This window comes from Carcharodon carcharias, chromosome 3 (genome assembly GCF_017639515.1).
Source record: "Carcharodon carcharias isolate sCarCar2 chromosome 3, sCarCar2.pri, whole genome shotgun sequence".
In the NCBI taxonomy this organism is placed as follows: Eukaryota; Metazoa; Chordata; class Chondrichthyes; order Lamniformes; family Lamnidae; genus Carcharodon; species Carcharodon carcharias.
The window spans coordinates 195,466,428-195,489,304 of NC_054469.1; the positions used below are offsets into that span (position 1 = coordinate 195,466,428).

General features: G+C 45.4%; 1 protein-coding gene across 2 annotated transcripts in view; it reads left to right on the forward strand.

The window, feature by feature from the left end:
* The window catches only part of eepd1 (endonuclease/exonuclease/phosphatase family domain containing 1), a 112,430-nt gene that overhangs the window by 67,918 nt on the left and 21,635 nt on the right, over positions 1-22,877 (forward strand). For both annotated transcript variants that reach the window (XM_041183175.1, XM_041183174.1), the window contains exons 3-4: positions 7,509-7,619; positions 14,246-14,380. In XM_041183175.1, coding sequence (XP_041039109.1) covers positions 7,509-7,619; positions 14,246-14,380 — 246 coding nt within the window. The remainder of the gene's footprint in view (positions 1-7,508; positions 7,620-14,245; positions 14,381-22,877) is intronic.

Genomic DNA, 22,877 nt, shown 5'->3' on the forward strand with positions numbered 1-22,877 from the left:
AAAGTGCCCTCACTGCTGTGCACCAACATTCTAGCCACTGATCTAATGCCACTAATCTAGAGCCACTGCTCTACAGGGGACAGCCAGCCCTTAACACTTCTCCGCACTGATCCATGCCAACTCGGTACTCACCCTTGCCAAGCGTAGGTTGTTGAACCTTTTGCGGCACTGCACCCATGTGCACCGCATAACACCATGGCCGCTGACCTCGGCTGCCACCAAGGTGCTGCCATCTGCACTGGTGCTTGTTGCAGAGAGGGGGAGTGACCCAGGTGCATCTAAAGCCCAGTGGTCCTCTGGCGTCAAGGGTGGCTCTTCGGGGTCCTGCGTTTGTGGGTAAGCTGGCGATTCTAGCGGAGAACAACAACATGTCATTAGTTTAAATCATCACACTGTCACTGTGTGTGCCAGGTGGCCTGGTGAGACAGTGGAGATCTGTATCATGGTGCCATCATCTTTCAGTGATCAATGGGGACTCCAGGTTTGAGGCTCCCATTAATGATTAGACTACACAAGAATGTTTGCACAATCCAACACTCTCACCTCTGTGCTCTACGGGGGACAGCCAGCCCTTAACACTTCTCCGCACTGATCCATGCCAACTCGGTACTCACCCTTGCCAAGTGCAGGTTGTTGAACCTTTTGCGGCACTGCACCCATGTGCACCGCATAACACCATGGCCGCTGACCTCGGCTGCCACCTCCCCCCAGGCTTTTTTGGTCAGGTGCGGTGGCCTCCTCCTGCCAGCCCTGGGTGCTAGAGTGCCCCGCCTGACACCAATTTTCTCCACAAGGACCGCAAGGCACTCGTCTGAGAAACGGGCGGCTGAGTGCCACTGGCTTGCCCTCCCGCCTGACGTCTCTATCTGCTGGTGAGGCCATTGTCCGAATGAAATGGCTTCCTGAACAGACTGCACAGATTCTCGCCTGGCAGCCTTAAGGGAGCTGCCTCTGCCAGCTTTAAAGTGCCAGCCAAATCGCCATCGGACCCGGCCCCCGACAAGCTCCTGCCCGGCCCTTCCCAACCATTGAGAAGACGAGTTTCATGCTGGATGGATCTTAGTTAGCCGTCCAGCATGAACTTACATTTGCAACACGAGCGCAGCTGGCAGTGGATTCCACATCCACTTCTGCTCCCGCCGACTGGGCACACAGCCCAGCGTGAAGTTCAGGTGGGGATTGCAAGGCTGGAAGTTACAAATGAAAAACAGTAACTATAAATTACATTTTATTTTATTTAGCAAATGCAAATTTGCTGAGTTTAAGTTGATTAGTCCACCACTTAGTCTGTAGAGAGGGCACTCCTCGGTGATGTGCAGCATTGTTTGTGTTTTTCTGCAAGGGCATAAGGAGTTTGTACTGAGACCCCCACCCGTGGAGGCTGGCTGCACAGGGGCCCTGATCTGTCCTGAACCTGTTTAGCAAGGATCACTCTCGCTGTGGTAGTTCAAAGCCTACAATTCAACAGATGCAGTTTGTCACAAGGAACTTGTTAATGATTTCCCATGTTTCCCATTCCTTGATCCAAATGGTGTCTGCTGGTAGATCTTGCTCAGGGAGGTTGCTCCATATGGGGCACAAAGATGGAAGGCGGGCGATAGGTGGGTTGAACGGGTCATAAAGTGATAGGTGAGGTGCAGCACAGATGGTTTCAACCTGCTTGTGGGTTTTTGCCAGTTGGTGGATGTGTGGCGGAGTGATGTTTGCAAGGACAAGAAGCCATGGGAGGGGTATTGAGCAAAGAGTTCCAATGTGCATTGTTGCTTTCAGTTGAGTGTCAACAAGATGTGTGTGTGATGACCTTTGCCAGATAAGTGCACAGTGCACTGTTGTGGGTAATGATAGGGCAAGTGCTGAAGTCCGGCGTGTTGTGGCAGCTGTATTCCGCGTAGATGCAGCAAGTTTGGTTAATAGGTTGTTTCTGGTTTTGACCTTTGGTGCTGTTTTCTTCAAATGTTTCCAAAAGGACAGAGTCGTATCTAGAGTCACTCCCAAGTATGGAATTGAGTTGATATCATGATTTAGTCTCTGGCCTTCCATATAGATATACAACTCATTTTTTGGCACTGGCATTGTGGAGGTGGAATACACTGGATATGGTTTTATCGATACTCAATGTGAGACAGCATGTGTTTGCAATAGTCAACTTTGTTAGACCTTCATGAAGGATCTGGTCCAGAGTGCAGAGGATGGAGCTTGGATTCCATAACAGATGTCAACATCATAGACGAACTTGCGGGATGTGGTTGTTGGCAGGTCATTTGTATATATACTAAACAGGATAGGGGCTGGAACTGAGCCCTGTGATAGTCCGTTGGCCTGTCTACTCTGTGCACTTCTCCCTTGCCTTCGTGTGGTGCGAAGTGTTTCAACAACTGTCCTGACAGTGTGCCACACTGTATCTTAGGCATCTGTGATGTCCAGTAGCAATTTGCCTGTTCTTTTGGAAGCTATTTTGGATGTAGGTGGTGAGAGCCAGAACTTGATCATTTGTGCTATGCCCCTTACGGAAACCAGCTTGGTCAACATTAAGAATGGTTGCTGGATAAGATGCTCAAAGATCTTAAAGAAAGTAGTGAAATCAGTCTCTAACTGGCCATCAATGTGACATCTTTTCAATGTGAGATGAATGTGAGGTTCTGGATTGGAAATGATATCTGCCATACATCACACTTTCAGGAATGTGTTTGAACTGATGATTGTTATGTAGAACTGAATCTGCCAAGCACAAGCACAGGGGCCAAGCTGTTTCAGGAATTCTCCTGCGATGTTGTCATATCCTGCTGCTTTGCCACATTTCAGGCCCCTTAATGCTGTCTCAACTTCTGTGATCTTGCAGGGATCAGGATTATTGTGTTCTCCAGCTGCTGGCGTTGCCTTTTCAGTTTGTTATCAATGATGCATTTTATTTTCATAACTTACATTTAAATCATTGTACCAGAAGACTCAACAGAGGTGGGGACACAGTGGTATACATTCAGGAGGGAGTTGCCCTGGGCATCCTCAACATCGACTCCGGACTACATGTAGTCTCATGGCACCAAGTCAAACATGGGCAAGGAAACCTCCTGGTGGCTGCCACATATCGCCCCCCCCACATCATCTCCTCAGATGATGAATCAGTGCTCCTCCATGTTGAACATCACATAGAGGAAGCACTGAGAGTGGCAAAGGTGCAAAATGTACTCTGGACGGTGGGGGGCTTAAGTGTCCATCACCTAAAGTGGCTCAGTAGCACCACTACAAACCAAGCTGGCCGAGTCCTAAATGACATAGCTGCTAGACTGGGTCTGCAGCAGGTGGTGAGAGAACTAACAAGAGGGAAAAACATAATTGACCTCATCCTCACCAACCTGCCTGCCGCAGATGCATCTGTCCATGACACTATCAGTAGGAGTGACCACTGCTCAGTCCTTGTGGAGATGAAGTTCCATCTTCACATTGAGGATACCTTCCCTTGTGTAGTGTGGCACCACCACCGTGCTAAATAGGATAGATTTCGATTAGATCAAGCAACACAAGACTGGGCAACCAGGAGGCACTGTGGGCCATTAGCAGCAGCCATCAGTACTCAACCACAATCTATAACCTCATGGACTGGCATATCCCCGACTCTACCATTGCCATCAAACCAGGGGATCAACCCTGGTTCAATCAAGAGTGCAGGAGGGCATGCCAGGAGTAGCACCAGGCATACATAAAAATTAAGCATCAACCTGGTGAAATTACAACACAGGACTACTTGCGTACTAAGCAGCATAAACAGCACATGACAGACAGAGCTAAGCGATCCCACAACCAGCGGATCAAATCTAAGCTCTGCTCCTGCCACATCCAGTCGTGAATAGTGGTGGACAGTTAGACAACTCACTGGAGGAAAAGGCTCCGCAAATATCCCCATCCTCAATGGTGGGGGATCCAGCATATCAGTGCAAAAGACATGGCTGAAGCATTTGCAACAATCCTCCAGAGGCCCCCAGCATCACAGATGCCAGTCTGCAACCAATTCGATTCACTCCACATGATATCAAGAAACAGCCAAAGACACTGGATACTGCGAAGGCTATGAACCCTGGCAATATTCTGGCTATAGTACTGAAGACTTGTGCTCCAGAACTTTCCACGCCACTGGTCAAGCTGTTCCAGTACAGCTGCAACACTGGCATCTACATGACAATATGGAAGATTGCCCAGGTATGTCCTGTACACAAAAAGCATGGCAAATCCAACCTGGTCAATTGCCGTCCCATCAGTCTACTCTCAATCATCAGTAAAGTGATGGAAGAGGTCATCAACAGTGCTATCACACAGTACTTGCTTAGAAATAACCTGCTCACTGGTGCTCAGTTTGGGTTCTGCCAGGGCCACTCAGCTCCTGACTTCATTACAACATGGACAAAAGAGCTGAACTCCAGAGGTGAGGTGAGAGTGACTACCCTGGACATCAAGGCAGCTTTTGGCTGAATGTGGCATCAAGGAGCCCTAGCAAAACTGGAATCAATGGGAATCAGGGGAAAACTCTCTGCTGGTTGGAGTCATACCTAGCGCAAAGAAAAGTAATTGTATTTTTGATTGTTGGCGGTCAATCATTTGAGTTCCAGGACATCACTGCAGGAGCTTCTCAGAGTATGTCCTAGGCCCCACCATCTTCAGCTGCTTCATTAATGACCTTCCTTCCATCTGTCATGAAGCTATTAGTGTATATAATATTATTGGAAATTATTTTTTTAAATAGAGGTTTAGTCTGTGGGTGTGTCTGTGTATGTTTTAATTGGATTAAAGCCAGCTCGTCTGAGTGCTTTTATGTATAGTAGTTTTGGGTTGTAAACAGAAGTAGAGGTACATTTGCATTTTGTTGAATATAGCACTCAAGTATGAGTGAAATCTTGCACCTAGCTAGGAGACACCAAGCAAAATGTTTATATTACTAATAAAATTGGTACTATGAAAGGTGTTTTATTGTTAGAAGAGGTGGAGTTCAAAGGGCTTGGCGGTACAATGAGAATTTACATTCAAAGAGAAGTGCTGGATATAACAGAAAGCAGTTTTGTGTGTGCAGAGCAGAGACATGTAAGATCAAAGCCTGTAAGCCTACAACTGTTTGCAAAGGAACCAAATTGAGAGGAACCTCATTTTGAATTTGTACAGTGAAAATGCTTTGCCTGGTGTCTGCTTAAAGTCTATGGGTTGTTGTTGCCTTAGTGGAGATTAATTTGGAAATTTGTTAAAAAGTTATGATAGTAGTAATTTGTAGCCATGTGTATATGTTTAATTTGTTGTAAATTAATAAATGTCTCATGTAGTTTGATATAAAAATTTCTCGAGAACTGGTGGTCTTATTCCTGAATTTAGACTGCATCTCAAACACATCAGTTGAACATATAGGTTATGACAGTTGTTTCAAGTTTCCCTCTGGGATTTTAAATAACTCAGCCTTTACCAAACCACTGTGTCATGACACCATCATAAGGTCAAAAGTGGGGATGTTCACTGACGATTGCACAATGTTCAGCACTGTTCGTGATTCCTCAGATACTGAAGCAATCCATGTCGAAATGCAGCAAGACCTGGACAGTATCTAGACCTGGGCTGACAAATGGCAAATCACATTTGCACCACACAAGTGCCAGGCAATGGCCATCTCCAGCAAGAGAGAATCTAACCATCGTCCCTTGACATTCAACGGCATTACCATCGTTGAATCCCCACTATCAAGATCCTGAGGGTTACCATTGACCAGAAACTGAACTGGACTAGCCATATAAATACAGTGGCCACAAGAGCAGGTCAGAGGCTAGGAATCCTGTGGCGAGTAGCTCACCTCCTGACTCCCCAAAGCCAATCCATTGTCTACAAGGCTCAAGTCAGGAGTGTGACGGAATACTCTCCACATGCCTGGATGAGTGCAGTTCCAACAACACTCAAGAAACTTAGCCAGGACAAGGCAGCCTGCTTGATTGGCACCCAATCTACAAACATTCACTTCCTCCACCACCGATGCACAGTGGGTCAGTGTGTACCATCTACAAGATGCACTGCAAGAACTCACCAAGGCTCTTTAGACTGCACCTTCCAATCCCATGACCGCTGCCACCTTGAAAGACAGGCAGCAGACACATGGGCACGCCACCACCTGGAAGTTCCCCTCCAAGTCACTCACCATCCTGACTTGGAAATATATCACTGTTCCTTTACAGTCGCTGGATCAAAATCCTGGAACTTCCTTCCCCCCCCCCTTACAGCACTGTAGGTATACCTATACTACATGGACTGCAGCGGTTCAAGAAGGCAGTTCACCACCACCTTCTGAAGGACAGTTAGGGATGGGCAATACATGCTGGCCTAGCCAGTGAAGCCCACCTCCCATGAATGAATAAAAAAAACCCCTTGCAGTAAAGGCTAATATATCACTTGCCTTCCTAAAAGATTGGCAGTCTCTATATAACTTTTATAACTATCACTTTTATATCATAGATATATGCTGGTTTAAGACTGACCTGATCAAGATTCAATCTGATTGATAGTTTCAGCTGTTATGTCACAGCTACTTTTTTCAGTATGTGACCTGAAAACATATTTTATATAAATACAGGGAAGTAGCAGAGCTGGTGTCTCTAGTTAAGTCCAAGTGGAGTCCTGTGCTCTCCTTCAGGGAGAGCTAGCTGCTTCATATCCAAACCTCTGGTTCATAGTGATACCAACTGTATCTCAGTTGTTGTGTTCTTGCCTCTGAGTTAGAAGGTTACAGGTTCAACCCATGTACTCCAGTGACTTGAACACAACCTATAGACTGACACTCCAATGCAGTACTGAGAGAGTACTGCACTTGGTCTAAAAGATGTCGTCTTTCGGATGAGAGCTTAAAATCAACATCTTGTTGACCCTGTCAGGTGGACATGAAATATCCCATGCCACTATTTGCAAGGGACTTCGCCGTGATGTCCTGGACATTATTTATTCCTCAATCGCCATTACTAAAGCATTCTCTGGTAATTTTCTCATTGTTGTTTGTAGCAATTTGCTGTGTGCAATTTGACTGCCACATTTTCTACATTGCAACACTTAATGCTATAAAATGCGTTGACATGTCCTGAGATTGTGAAAGTCTTAATAAAAGTATAAGTCTTTTTCCCTTTACATATTCATCCATTTGATTTTGGATAAATAAAGCATTTCTCTGGCAAATCTGTTGAATTATTTGTAGAACAGCAGCTTGTGGCAAAATAAAAGAAACAGGTATTAATTTGATCTCTTTCAGGATAGTACTGCAATTATAGGTCAATACCAATGGCAAATGCAGTTGATTCAACAACAATCTGCACTGTTTTATGTAACATGGAGCAGTATTAACTGTTTTGTGGCATCTTAAATGAGCACACGGAGGACTTCAACATAAAATCACAAAAGCTCTAATATTTGTTGGGTTTTTCCAAAACTGTTAAATTTGCAGCCTCAACAACAAATGTGTCCAGAGACTTTTTAACCCACTCAAAATTTCTGTTTTGCAGTTCTGTGCAGAATTGAATCAGCCAATGCTGCCAAATGTTCGTAAATGGAAAGGTCCCAGAGGATGTTGGAAGTGTACTGTATCTGAGAAACCATCCGTACAGATGCATAAGGTATGTTCTCTGCAAGCAGTGGAAGTGTTGGCTTAACCATAAGCCATTGACTCTTCAAAATGTATAATATTTTACTAAATCATGAGACATCCGGTTTTAAATGGATTGACAAACAGGTGATCTCGTTTGAATATAACATTGTTTTCATTCAATAATGTAGCTATGCCAGCAAATCAGAACTTGGCTAAATCAAGTGTCATTTCTTGTGTGTTTGTGCCAGCTGTTGACTTAAGCTACCACTTTGGTCCTGATATATGTTATACAGTACTTACTTCTGATTGGCAATGTCTGTGCTGCTGTAACAAAGTCTTCCTACTGATGTTCATCTTATTGGCTCATGGTACCAATTTGTAACTGAAGTAAAACTTTGTTTCTAACATTATAGTATGTTTATTTCTGTATAAAAACCTCTCACAAGATGATGTGTGACCATGACCTACTGTGGTGTTTGTTTTTTTCCTCTTTCCCCCACCATCCCCTATTTTCTGTTTAAGGAACATTATTTCAGAACTATTAATGGAAAAATCATTAGTGTTTCCATCCTAGTATGATGAACTTGCCAAATAGTGGCACTTTATTATAAATAAGTTGCGTTTATGTAGCACCATTTATGTCTTCGAGAGATCCCAAAGTGCTTTATTGCCAATTAATCACTTTGAAGTGCAGTCACTGTTCTTTTGTAGGTAAAACTGACAGTTTGCACACACACAAATGGTTGAGGAATAAGTAGTACCATGGGACATTGTGCATTCACCTTAGAGGCAAGCATGGTGTCAGCCTAATATCTCATCTGATACATGGCATCTCCAACACTGCAGCACTCCCTCAGAGCTGTACTGATATAGCAGCCTATGTCATGTGTTCAAGACCTGCAATGGGGCTTGATCCCAGAATTGTTCAAGACTGGCACTTATGCTATAATACACGCTGAGCAGTGAGAGAAGACTTAGAGGTCTGCTGCCAGGCTTTGGGACCTGAGCCCATCATTCTAGTTCCACTTTTGTTCTTGCCTTTTAATTTCTATTCTCTTTACCCCTCTCTTCAACCATCATGCCTTCATTCATTTCTTCATTCTCAAGGACTCAGGCCTCTTTTTCCCTACCCCAACCTTCCAGTATTTCTCGACCTTCCGGCTCTCTTGCTGCTATCCCAGGCTTGACTCCCTCCTAGATATTCCTACAACTTCCCTCTGTGCCTCTCTTGGCATTCTCCAAAGGACTCATCAAAACACTCAGCACTGGCTCATTACAAGCAGCAAACCCCAACTTCCTCATACCACTTTCTCATTAACCTTCCCACCTAATCTGCCTGATGGGGCCTGATCTTGCTAAACTCCTTTCTATTCAACTCAACCCTCCCACCGTTGACCCTGTGGATTCTGCCAGTAGATCAGTTCTCACTGCAGCTCTACACATCTCCTTCCAGAATGTCACTCACTTTTGAACAAGATCCTTGCCACCCATGAACTTATTGTAGATGATTGTATCAACATCATGAACTAAACAGAAACCTGGCTGAGGGTGATGACACCTTGCCTGTTAATGAAGCCTCCCTGCCTGGCTATATCTTCCATCATCTAATCATGGTGACGGTGTGGTGCTTATCATCAGATCACATCTTGGGCTGACTCATTACTCCTCTGGTACTTTCTCCTCTTGAGCATCTCACCTTGTTCCACCTTTCTCACCTCTCATTCAAAATCATTGTTTTCTACAATGATACAATAAAATATTTTCAGATATATCTTTACTCAGCTACTGCGCCGATGACATCTCATCCTCAGTGATCTCAATCTCCATCGTAATTCGTAATGTTCTTTCACTCCTCCTGAATTCATTGCCCTCTTAGCCTAGTTAAACCTCTCCTTCAATGTAAACTCCACAACCAATATTCATGGCCAGCCCTTTGACCTTGCTATTTTCATATGTTTTTGCTAACCTCAGCATATCAATTTCAGGTAAGGCCATTTCTGATCACTTTCTCGAATCAATCACTAACCACATTCCCTTTCCATGCCCCAACCTTACCTCCTTCTATATCAGGTCCTGGATAGACCTATCCTTCAATTCACTTAGAAGTGCACTTTGAAAATTCTAACTGTCTAGCCTTTAGCCCTCTGTTCTCCAGCTTCTGATTTGATCAGCTACACCATCGCCTCCATCTTCAGTGTCCTAGACCCCAGTAAAACCATTACTCTCCTTCACCCTGGCCATTCTGCTGGTAAGTTCCAACTCTCTGATCTTCTAAGTCCAAGGGATGCAGACTATAAAGGATATGGTGGACAACATTTTAACCATTTCTTGCCAAATATTCCTTGTCCACATAAAGCACTATCGGGTCCTGCTCTCAGCTGATAAAATTGTTCATATGGATCATCCTGGAATGCAAAGATAACCTGTTGCTTCTCTCTGCTGCAGCAGGCTGACTCCTTAAGCCCCTCTCCGCTGTCTCCTCCACTTTCAACTCCAACAATAAGCTCATGGGCAACTTCGTCATTAAGTTCAAGGCAATCCAATCAGCTGCCTCCATCACGTCCCTCCCAAGCTTCCTCTAAAGTTTCCTGTTGCCTTAGCTTTTAATGCACCTTTCTCTAGTTTCTCTCCAACTCTACCCATGCCCTCTCCAAGCTCAGCTTGTCCATGAGGCTCACTTCCTGCTCCTTTGATCCTTTGCCCACTAAAATGCTGACCACCCAACTTCTCCTCCTGGTCCCCATGTCAGCTGATATTATTAACAGCTCTCTCTCTCTCTCTCTCTCCTTGTCCCTCTCTCCTTAAAAAATCAACCCTTTACCCCATCAGCTCTGCAAACTGAGAACCGATCTCCGACCTTCCTTTCCTCTCCAAGTTCTTGAATAAGTTGTCGTCTCTCAAATCCATGCCTATCTTTCCCCGAACTCCATATTTGAGTCCTCCCAATCAGGTTTCCACCCTGCCACTGTACTGAAATAGCTCTGATCAAAGTCACAATGACTGTGGACAATGATTTCCTATATGACTACGACAAGGGTAAACTTTCCCTCCTTGTGCTTTTGACCTGTCTGCGGCCTGAGACATGGTTGATCATACCATCCTCCAAAACTTCTCCACTATCGTCCAGCTGGGTAGAACTACTTACACCTGGTTCCATTCTTAACTATCTAATTGTAACCAGAGAATCACTTGCAATGGCTTCTGTTCCTGCTCATGCACTATCATCTGTCATGCCCCAAGGATCTGTCCTTGGCCTTGTCAAATTTCTAATCTACTAGCTTCCTCTCAGCAACATCATCATCGAAAGCAGAGATAGTTTTCACATGTACACTGACAACACTCAGCTCTACCTCGTCACCACATCTCTCAACTCCATCACTGTTGCTGAATTATCAGACTGTTCACAGAATCACACAGTGCAGAAGAGGCCCTTCGGCCCATCGAGTCTGCACTGACATGTGAGAAACACTGATCTACCTACCTAATCCCATTTACCAGCACTTGGTCCATAGCCTTGAATGTTATGACGTGCCAAGTGCTCATCCAGGTACTTTTTAAAGGATGTGAGGCAACCCGCCTCCACCACCCTCCCAGGCAGCGCATTTTAGACCCTCATCACCCTCTGGGTAAAAAGTTTTTCCTCACATCCCCCCTAAACCTCTTGCCCCTCACCTTGAACTTATGTCCCCTCATGACTGACCCTTCGACTAAGGGGAACAGCTGCTCCCTATCCACCCTGTCCGTGCCCTTGATAATCTTGTACACTGCTCAGACTCCGACATCTGGTAGTGGACGAGCAGAAATTTCCTGCAATTAAATATTGGGAAGACTGAAGGCATTGTTTTTGTTCCTCAAGCACTGTTCCCTAGCTACTGACTCCATCCCTCTCCCTGGCAATAATATGAGACAAAACCAGTCTGTTTGCAACCTTGGGATCACATCTGACCCTGAGACGAGGTTCAGACCTCATATTGGTGCCATCACTAAGACAACCTATTTCCACCTTTCTACTTCACCCCATCTCAGCTCATCTGCTGCTGAAACACTCATTCATACCTTTATTACTTTGACTTTGCCAACAAACTCATACGAACGTATGAATTAGGAGCAGGAGCAGGCCACTCGGCCCCTCAAGCCTGCTCCACCATTCAATAAGATCCTGGCTGATCTGATTGTAACATCAACCCCACGTTTCTGCCTATCCCTGATAACCTTTCACCCCCTTGTTAATCAAGAATCTATTTAGCTCTGCCTTAAAATATTCAAAAACTCTGCTTCCACTGCCTTTTGAGGAAGAGAGTTCCAAAGACCCACTACCCTCTGAGAGAAAACATTTCTCCTCATCTCTGTCTTAAGTGAACAACCCCTTATTTTTAAACAGTGACCCCTCGTTCTAGATTCTCCCACAAGTAGAAATATCCTCTCCGCGTTCACCCTGTCAAGACCCCTCAGGACCTTAAAGGTTTCAGTCAAGTCTCCTCTTATTCTTCTGAATTCCAGTGGGTACAAGACTAACCTGTCCAACCTTTCCTCATAAGACAACCTGCCCATTCCTTGTATTAGTATAGTAAACCTTCTCTGAACTGTTTCTAACACCTTTACGTATTTCCTTAAATAACGAGACCAGTACTGTACACAGAACTCCAGATGTGGTCTCACCAGTGCTGTGTACTTCAATGAGAGGGAATTATGCGTTTGGTAGTGATTTTTTTTTAACAGCTTGGCAGCTCCTTGTAAATTCCAGGAATCTCCAAAGTCAGGCAAAGCAAGCACAAAATGACTAATCTTTTTATCCCCCAAAAGAAAATATGCTCGATGCTGAAATTATGTTTGTTTAATGTTTTTTGCCAGACAGCAGTCCAGCTGGCCTCCATTATATTATGGACAACCTCTTTTTGTGTGTAATTAGCCTCTTGCTGCATCATTATTCTATCGTCACCAACCTTACTTTACTAAGTGAACATCCTTCCTTCATGTGAACCAGGAAAGTTGAGTATGGGCAGGCTTTTCACACCCAAGCCTGATGGTCAATTGTGTCTTCCCTATCATTGCTTGGTTTGAATCCAACTCAACTCCACCAACCTGAAATGGAAGCTTCTTTCAATCTGCTTGTAGGTGCTTGCTGGGCCGAGATCTGTTTTGTCTTGCTGTGCTTAGGGAAGCTACAGTGCTGTTGACCTGGAGTCCTGCAAGTAGGATGTTGTGTGAATATTTTGACTAGCTCCCTTGTCTTAGTGGTCACGGCAGGGAATGTGCAGTATTATATATTTCAGGGCTCGTTCTCTGTGGTGGTAGTTTCTTACATTTGGCAGTGACTATTGTAATTTAATGATGCTTGTAGTAGCTGTGGCTGGGATCATTTCTGTGCTTTCATTGCCAGTGAATCATAGCTCTTGGTAATTGGTTTCAGTTACCAGAATTTTGTCAAAATATGGAGAATAATGGGAGTGTACTGAGGTAGTAATTCCTAGCCTGGCATCACTTAACTATTAGTTGAAGCTTATCCTTAAGTGACGTTTTTATAAAAATTAATTCTTGGGACATGAGTGTTGCTAGTGAGATCAGCATATATTGCCCTTGAGAAATGTTAATGAGCTGCTTTTTTAGAACCACTGCAGCTTATGTGATGGTGTTCCCACAATGCTGTTAGCTAAGGAATTCCAGGACTTTGACCCACTGATGATGTAGGAATTGCGATATATGTCCAAGTCACAATGCTGTTTGACTTGGGGAACTTGGAGATAATGGTGCTCCCCTGTCCCATACCTGACTGCTTGGTGGTGTTGGTCGTGTTAGGAGGTTTTGCCAAAGAAACTTTCACAAATTGCTATAGTGAGCCCTGTAGATAGTACATGCTGTAACCATGAGACACCAGTGGTTGTATGTTCCAAATTCTAATGGGTAAATCGACTGCCTTGTTCAGTAATGCAGACAAGAAAGTTCTTGTTCAATCCATGCTGAGTTAGCTGACCTTGGACCTGGCCGCAGTAGGGTTAATGACATTTGTCTGAGGGGTAAAGAAGAAGAAATCCGCCTGGGTTTCTTATGATCTCTCCTGATTGCTTTTCTAGGAAGTGCTGCACATGTCGAGTTATTGAGTTAAGGGCAGAATCCTACTTAGCTGTGAAGCATCTTCCCTCCCCACCTTGCAGGCTGACACACAGCCCTATCTGCCCTCTCAGTTGGATGTAAAAGGCCCAATACTGCTATTTTGAAAAAAAGGCAGGGGAATTCCTTCGGTGTTCTGGCCAATGTTTATCCTTCAACCATCATCAGTGAAACAGATTAAGCAGTTATTGTTTAATTTTGCTTGTGAGAGCTTGCTGTTTGCAAATTGGCTGCTGCAATTCCTAAATTGCAACAGCACCTAACTACACTCGTGAAAGTACTTAATTGCTAGAGAGCACATTTGGATGTCCGGAGATAATGAAAGGTGCTATGTAAGTGCAACTCTTTTTTCTCTCTCTGGCTTTCACTCATTCTAGACTCACAATTGGAGAATAACCACTTGAGTGAGGCAATGGAAGCTGCCTGTGGAAATGCATCCCCACATAAGTCAGCAAGTTCAGAGAGCAGAGAGAGCAAACATTAGATTAAAGTGATCTCTATCTGTTGATATATACAAACGTCTCAGTTCTCACTTTTTTCCCACAGAGTACAGAGTATGCTGGTTATCTTTGGGACAGCAGTGCTGGAGTAGAACTAAAAACTGCCTTCCTTCTGGAGAACGCACAAACCAATGGGAATGGGAAACCCTGCGTCTCCAAGCCTTATCTTGCACATTTCAAGGTGAACACTTTTTCCCTATCTGTGGCGCTCTTAAAGGATTATATTGGCTTCTAAATAATTGCGAGCAGGGTAGAAAGCCTGCATGTGAGCATCAGTATGGGTTTCCCCAGTTACCTATTTCACCCTGCACATGAAGCAGACTGGTTGATAGATCATTTACAGAATAATTCGGGTGCTTTTTGAACATGGCAGTCCCTGAAGGGGAGAGGTCCATTCTAAACTGGGAGCATGTGTGCGCACCACGGTTTAATATTCCAACTATTTCAATTAAAGCCTCTAAAATTGCATGCAGCGCCCACCTAAAGTTCCATTGTGCACGACTAGTGGGTTTGGCCCTCTGTTGGTTGCGCCAAGTCCAAAAATTACATCCACTGGGAGAAGTAACAGCAATTGATACCCAATTCTATTTAGTGCCAATAATCCTCTTTTAAAAATCTTCTTTTAAAAAAAAAATCCCTAGGAGCGATTCAGGTTGCGTCGATGGAGAAGATTGTATATATGCACGAATGACAGGATTCAAGGCGTTTCCTGATTGTTGAAGAAGAACTTGGTGTGGGAGAAAGAGGATCTAGTTATCGTGGTCCATCTAGGAACCAATCACATAAGTAGGATATAGATGACTTTTTGCTGACAGAGTTTGAGTCTAAATTGAAAAGCCGACCCTCAAAGGTAACAATCACTAATGCCAACTGGTATAGGGATAGACAGATTAGAACGTTAAATGAGTAGCTGAAGGTGTGGTGTGGGAGCAGAGGTTTCACTTCATTGGCCACTGCATCAGTACAGGGGAAGAAGGAGCTGTTACGTTGGGGTGGGCTAAACTTAAACCAGGCTGGGACCAGTGTCTTGGTGAATCAGATAGCTAAGGCAGTAGGCAGGGCCTTATATAATAAAAGCAGGGGTGAGGGGTGGTGGTTAGGAGGATTCAGGAAACAGTAAATTCAAAAACAGCAAGGGGGCTGTCAAAGCTCTAGAGCAGAGCAGTGTTTTGGGTAATAAACAGAGTGAGCAAGAGGGGACAGAGAGAGTAGCAAAGGTAATAGGGCACATAAGTGAATAAGGTGAAGTCTGGAAGAATTAGAAAAAAGTCAAGACTAAAGGCATTATATCTGAATGCTCAAAGCATTCATAACAAATTAGATGAAATAAGAGCACAAATAGATGTTAATGGGTTTGATATAATAGCCGTTAAAAACATGGGGCAACATTTTCCCCCTGTTGGTCAGCGGCACACTGCCATTTTACATGGGTGGGCCAATTAAGGCCCGCCCAGCGTGACATCCGCCTGGAAGCGCTATGCGCTTCCTGTGCAGGCGGGGGCGATTCCCTGAGCTGGGAGTGTGTGTATGCACGCAAAAGAGCTCACAGATCTCCCTGAGGCAAAGTGGTGCCTCAGCGAGATCGGCTCAGAATTGAAACATTAGCTAAAGATGAGAAGAAAAATTATTAGCATACCCCCTCATGTGCCACTGTCACATGAGGTGGGACATAGAAACATGTCAATTTATTTTATTTAGAAATTTCATACAAATTTTAATAACCTCATGAAACCTCATCCCGCCTGTGGATGAGGTTTCATGTTTTTTCAGTAGCCCGCCTGGGCTCCCAGCTTTAATGGCCTTAATAGGCCTTTGACAGTTCGGCGGGCACGCAGCTGGCTGTCACTCCTTGTCATTTTATGCCTCGGCAAGTGGACCCCTCTGCTCGCCGACCAGAAGATGCAGCCCATGGTTGAAAAGTGACCAAATTTGCAAATTAACTATTCCAGGATTCTTAACTTTTATAAGAAATAAGCAAACTGAAAAGGAGGAAAGGTTACCCTGATGATAAAGGATGGGAAAAAGACAGCAGCGAGAAATGATCTTACTTCAGAAAACCAAGAAGAATCAATTTGCATGGAACTAAGAAACAGCACGGGGCAGAAAACATTGGTGGGGTTTGTTTGTAGGCCCCCTGACAGTGGTCGTAGGGCAGAGCATAAATCAGGAAATCAGAGGCAAAGTAAACTGCTAGGTATGAGGGGCAGTTGTCTGAGGTAGATTGGGAAATTACATTAAAAGATATGAGAGTTGATAAGCAATGGGCTAGCATTTAAAGAATTAATACATAATTTACAACAAATATATAAGGCACAAAATTCCCACAGAAGAAGTGTTCCAACGCTAGTTAATAAGAAGAGTAGAAAATAGTATTCAGTCAAAGAAAGAGGCTTCTCCTGTTGCCTAAAATGACTGGTAGCAGATACCTTAAACAAATACTTTGTATTTACCTTCACTGTCGAAGCCATAAGAAATATTCTGGAAATAATGGGTAACCAAGTCCAGGATTTTACAGCCCCTCCTGCCTGGCAGGACATTACGGTTCCGCCAAACTGAATGGAGATTTAAATAGCTCGTCGCAACTGCCGGAGTGGGGACACTGGGGGCCCAAGAGCCTAGCAAGCATGTGGAGCTTAAAGAAGTCATCCTAAGTTGTAATGATGCATGTGTTTTTTGGGGGGGGAAACAACCTAAATTTTAAGTTGGGGTGATGGTCCCATTACAAACTAGCATTCTCTGGGAGTTGATTTCTGGGAAAGCACCAGGCTCCCAGTGACTAAGTTGCCAGGGTGATAAACTGTAGAAAAAGGATCAACAAGAAATTAATTATAATGGTGAGTAGATTGCAGGCATGGTTTTGTTTCAAGCAGTTTTTATTCTTGGCGTTTAGAACTATCTGGATGCTGAACAAGGGACATCTCTTTCCACCAGAGTTCATGTGAAATTCCATGTGCTGGCTAAGAGAGTTTAAAACTTCTTAACTGAAGGACTCCTAGACGTTCAACATACTGCTAGCCAAGCTAAGGATAGAGAAAGAGAGAATTTCAGATGCAAGACTCCAGTCTTAAAGAATACTAGAACCAGAAGAGTCCTGACCCAAGGTGGCTACGCTTAAGACGTTAGTAATGCCTATGCTGTACTGGGAGTCTATAATCATGGGACAGTTGGAGGAGATTTGAAGGGAAAACCTTGCCAGAAGGAAGCAAAAGGCCCAAGAAATCTCAACCCTTATACAAATTTTTGAAGCAGTAGTCAGACCAAATGGTTAATCTTCCAGTTTCGTTTAAGAATCTGACTTGAGTTTATTGGGATGTAAGTCAAATGGATGTAGAAGAAACCTTGAGTTAGGAAGTTCAGTTTAAAGTATAAGTAACTGTGTTCATTGTACCTTAATATCTTTATCATAACAGAATATTTGAGATAAAAGTGTAGGCATTTTATTGATAGTGCAGGTACTTTCCTGCATAATTTTAAGACCTCTATTAGGTCACCACTCAGTGTTCTCATTCCTGGAGAAAATAGTCCGAATTGTTTAGTCTTTACTGATGGTTAAAATGAGCAGAATATGATGGGGCAATGGATGGCTTGCCCTGCCCATCCCCCCCACCCTGTCCAGAGCCACATTTGGGTTAACGCGTCAGCCATCTCATGCTGCAGGCTGGCTATATAGGGGCATTGTGGGACTCCGGCCTCTCACTGGGGAGGAAGACCCATCCTCAAGAGCTGCCGGTCAGTCCAGTTGGCTGGTAGCTCCATCAGTCCTGGCAGTGCCAAGAACGCATTAGTGGGCGCTGCCAGGATTGCAGTCAGGAAGAAGAGGCCCCAATGGATTCTGGACCCAGGCAAGTCTCCCATCATAAGATCAGAAGTGGGGATGTTCACTGATGATTGCGCTATGTTCACAATTTGCGAATCCTCAGACTCTGAAGAAGTCCATATCCAAATGCAGCTTAACATGGACAATATCTAGGCTTGGGCAGACAACTGGCAAATAACATTTGCACCACACAAGTGCCAGACAATGACCATCTCCAACAAGAGAGAATCTAACTATTGCCCCTTGATTTTCAATGGCATTACCATTGCTAGATCCCCCACTGTCAATATCCTGGGGGGTTACCAGTGGAACTAGCCATATGAATGCTGTGGCTACAAGAGCGGGTCAAAGACCAGGAATCCTGTGGCGAGTAACTCACCTCCTGACTCCCCAAAGCCTTTCCACCATCTACAAGGTACAAGTCAGGAGTGTGATGGAATACTCTCTACTTGCCTGGATGAGTGCAGCTCCCGCAACACTGAAGAAGCTGGACACCATCCAGGTCAAAGCAGTCCACTTGATTGGCACCCCATCCACAAAAATTCACTCCCTCCACCACTGATGCACAGTGGCAGCAGTATGTACCATCTACAAGATGCACTGCAGAAACTCACTAAGGCACCTTAGGCAGCATCTTCCAAACCCACGACCATTACTATCTAGAAGGACAAGAGCAGCAGATACTTGTGAACACTAGCTGGAAGTTCCCCTCCAAACCACTCGCCATCCTGACTTGGAAATATATCACCGTTCCTTCACTGTTGCTGGGTCAAAATCCTGGAACTCCCAACCTAACGGCACTGTGGGTGTATCTAGACCTTATGGACTGCTGCAGCCCAAGAAGGCAGCTCACCACCACCTTCTCAAGGGCAATCAGGGATGGGCATTAAACGCTGGCTCATCCAGTGACGTCCATATCCCGTAAATGAATTTAAAAAAATTCAGGGGTCTTGGGAAGTGAGGGTTTGGGCATGTTAGGAAGGGGGTGTGGGGTTGGGGATGATGCGTTTAATGCAGCAGGAGATAGGAAGAAAGGAGGAGGTTCTATCATATGGAGCAGCCCCCCCCACCCAAATCCGTAAAGGGCAGCCCATCAAAATATTCCGCCCCCTTCCTTCTCACCTATTGAAAAATTCTTTTAAAAAATCAGGCTGCTCACTCCCGCCTGACTGCCCATGCCAACTGATTTATAGTGTGGGCAGTGTATTATTGGGGTAAATTGAGCTAACAAGCCCAGTTGAGTCTTGATTATCTATTTAATTATGGTGGATGGGCCCCATCCCCCCTACCCCCCACCTCCCACCGCCTGTATTGTGGGGTTGAGCTGGAGGGGTGGATGGGAAGGTGACAGTGTGGGCACCCGCCTTATTTTAGGCACTTGGTGTCAAAAACACGCCCAGTGGGGGCATATAAAATGCAGCCCAATATCTCTGTTCTAGTATCATTCTTTTAAACCGGTTTTGCACCTTCTTCAGTGCCTCTATATCCTTTTTGTAATATGGAAAGAAATGTACACAGTACTAAATGTGGTCTAACCAAGATACTGGAAGAGTTGAGTTTTTAATGCTACAGAGAACTATATGACAATAATAAATATAGACCCAACACAGGGCTCCAACCAGGGCAGAAATTGGCAGGCAACTTTAAAAAATGAGCATTTTATCAAAGGTACTTTCACTGGCATGATTAGTAAATGCAGTACCTGCTTTGGGTCTGTGCCACACAGGAGGAGAAGGTTCCAAGACCCCAAAGTCTGCTGACACAGCCCATTCACTCAGAGTGGCCACTTGGACTTGTTTGACGGCATCAGGGGGCCTCTGGTGCTCTTGAAGCCACAGCTGCCCCCTTCAAGAGCCAGGGTGGGTGAGGTGGGGGGGCAGACACTGAGATGTGGGAGGAGAAAATAATTAACTTCCAATCTGTATTTTCCGTTTCCTGAAAAGCACAGTACGAAAGATAATAATTGTTTCAGGCTGTGACCATAAACTCACCATGGGCTGATTCCTTTGCTAACCTCAGCTGACTTACTGATTACTGAGTGGGTGAAGGTTCTCTCATAATAGCTTGTTGTGAGGGAACCATTTTGTTCCTAATTTAATAGCTTTGCAGTATTAGTTCAGAAAAAGTGCAAAGATTTAAACTTTATTTTAATCACTGTTTATACTCTAGCAGTAAATGGCTTGGTACAAAATGCGGAAATAATTTACATTTATATACCTCCTTTTACAACTCAGGACATTACAAGGAGCTTTTCAGTCAATTAAGCACTTTCTGAAATGTAATCACCTTTGTGATGTAGCAAAGGCAGCACCAGTTTGTGCACAGCAAGGTCCTGCAAACAGTGATAAGGAATCTGACTATCCTTTTTTTAAGTTGTGTTGGTTGAGGGATGAAGCTTAAGGAGGATGCTGGGAGAGCTTCCCTGTTCTTTTTTTGAAATGGTGTCATAGGATCTTTTACATCCACCCGAGAGGACAAATTGGGCTTTGGTTTAACATCTCATCCAAAAGACAGCGTCTCTGATCGTGCAGTGCTGCACTGAAGCATCGGTCTAGATTTTGTGTTCATGATCAGAATTTTCCTGTTGGCGTGCGGGAGGCGGGCCCCATGCATAAAATGGTGCGCGGTGATGTCAGGCTAGCGTCTCGACGCCATCGCGCGCCATCACGATATTTCATTGGGCGGGTGCGCGATGATGTTCGATGCACATCCACCATTAATTAACGGGCCACTTAAGGCCCTTCACTCACCAATCAATGGTGATTTTTCGGTGCCCGTACAATCTTCGGGTCGGCGCACGGGCGCAGCGGGCAGGTGGGTAGGACACATTTGCATAAACCTCATCCACAGGTGGGAAGAGAGGGCTCAGTGGGGTCACAAGTGTGCACAGTTAAGTATGTATTTTTCAAAGTTATTGAAACTTGCCTGTGTGAACTGCAATACTTCAAAACACATACCAGCTGATATGTCTGGACTCTTAACCTTCAGGTCAGCACACTGCAGTGAGGAATCTTTTCTGGGCCTGCAGGTTTCAGGAAGCCTTCCCTTAGCCTGGGAATGGGAGCTGAACTCTCCACTGGAGGCAGCTGCTCTGAGGAGGAAGGGAGGGCTAGAAGGGGGAGGAGGCCAGGAGTGCATATTCAGCCTCCAGGGGAGCCACCTTTGGGAGGACAGGCGCAGGCACAAGGGGTGCAGGGCCAAGAGGTAGTCCAAGGTAGAAGGGGCCGCAGAAGACACCACTATCCTGCTGCCATTATACAGGCAACGAAGCAGTTACCTCAATACGTCTGAGGTGCAGTGCCGAAGGAGGCTCCGTCTCACAAGGGAGACAGTCAACTATATCTGTCAGATGATTGGGCCTGAGATCTCCGCTAACTGTTTGGGTGGACACCCCATGCCAATGACTCTGAAGGTTACAGCTGCCCTCAAATTCTATGCCGCTGGCTCCTTCCAGGGCTCGGTGGGTGATATTTGTGGTGTTTCCCAATCAGGTGTCCACACTTGTGTCAAGCAGGTTTCAGATGCTCTGTTCAGACAGGCATTGACCTTCATCCATTTCTGCTGGGACCAGGCAAGTCAGACACAGCGAGCCAGAGGCTTCATGACCATTGCTGGCTTCCTCCGCGTCCAGGGTGCTATAGACTGCACACATGTGGCCATCAAAATGCCAACAGGTGAGCCCGGTGCCTTCGTCAACAGGAAGGGCTTCCACTCCATGAACGTGCAGATAGTGTGTGATCACAGGATGCTGATTCTACAAGTCTGTGCAAGGTACCCAGGCAGCTCCCACGACGCCTTCATCCTCAGACACTCCCAGGTGCCGGGGCTCTTCAGTGCTCCAGCCCGGCTTGATGGATGGCTGCTGGGTGACAAGGGCTATCCCCTCAGAAGGTGGCTCATGACGCCTCTCCACCATCCAAGAACAGAAGCTGAGCAGCAGTACAATTGGAGCCACAGCACCACAAGGGCTGTGGTGGAGAGAACCCATCGGTCTTCTCAAGATGTGCTTCCGATGCCTCGACCGCTCGGGGCCGCACTCCAGAACCCCCTAGGTTGATTGTCGGTGATAGTGGTTCCATGCTGCACTCTCCACAATCTTGCACTGGAAAGGGGGGATGCAGTGGATGATGAAGACATCGACACAGTGGCTGTGGCTGCACACGATGAGTCCAGTAGTGAGTCTGAGGATGAGCACGCTCAGGGAAATGCTGAAGGGGTAGGCGCTAACCTGGGCATACTCCAGGGAGGCAGGGACACCCGGGAGGCTTTAATCCAATGAACCTTCAGCTAGCCCATCACAGATGGACCTCCAGGACAAGCCTGGGCTGTAGGCTCCTTACTCGACACCTAAGTGCAAAATCTGCCTGGTGAGGAACAGTATCTAAGGGCCTTGTTAATAAGGCTGAATGTCCAACAAAGCACTCATTACATTTTTGCAAACCATCCACATGCAGAAGAAAAGAGGCACCCTCAACTATGGTGACATATCTGAATTTAATATGTAAACCAAACAAACTTATGCAAAAAAAAAGACAATAGTGTTACAAATCAGAACAAATCATAAGGACCTCATCTCAGGCCAACGCAAAAGCACCAGTGGTAAACCCGTGATGTGCCTAAGGTGCCTCATGTTTACGTTTTCAGTTGCTGTCCCTTGGTGCTGACCCCTCGCTGGGAGTGGCATCTGAGACAGCCTGCTGACTCTGCTGTCCTGTTGGCCTCGGTGATCTTGGTGGTCGTCCTCTGGCACGTGGAGCCTGTGCTGGCCCCGCCTGGGAGGGAGCTGCCAGTTCCACAGCTGCCATCTCCCCAGTCGTCGCAGCCTCACCGGATGCTACGGTCACTGGCAGAGGGGTGGAGG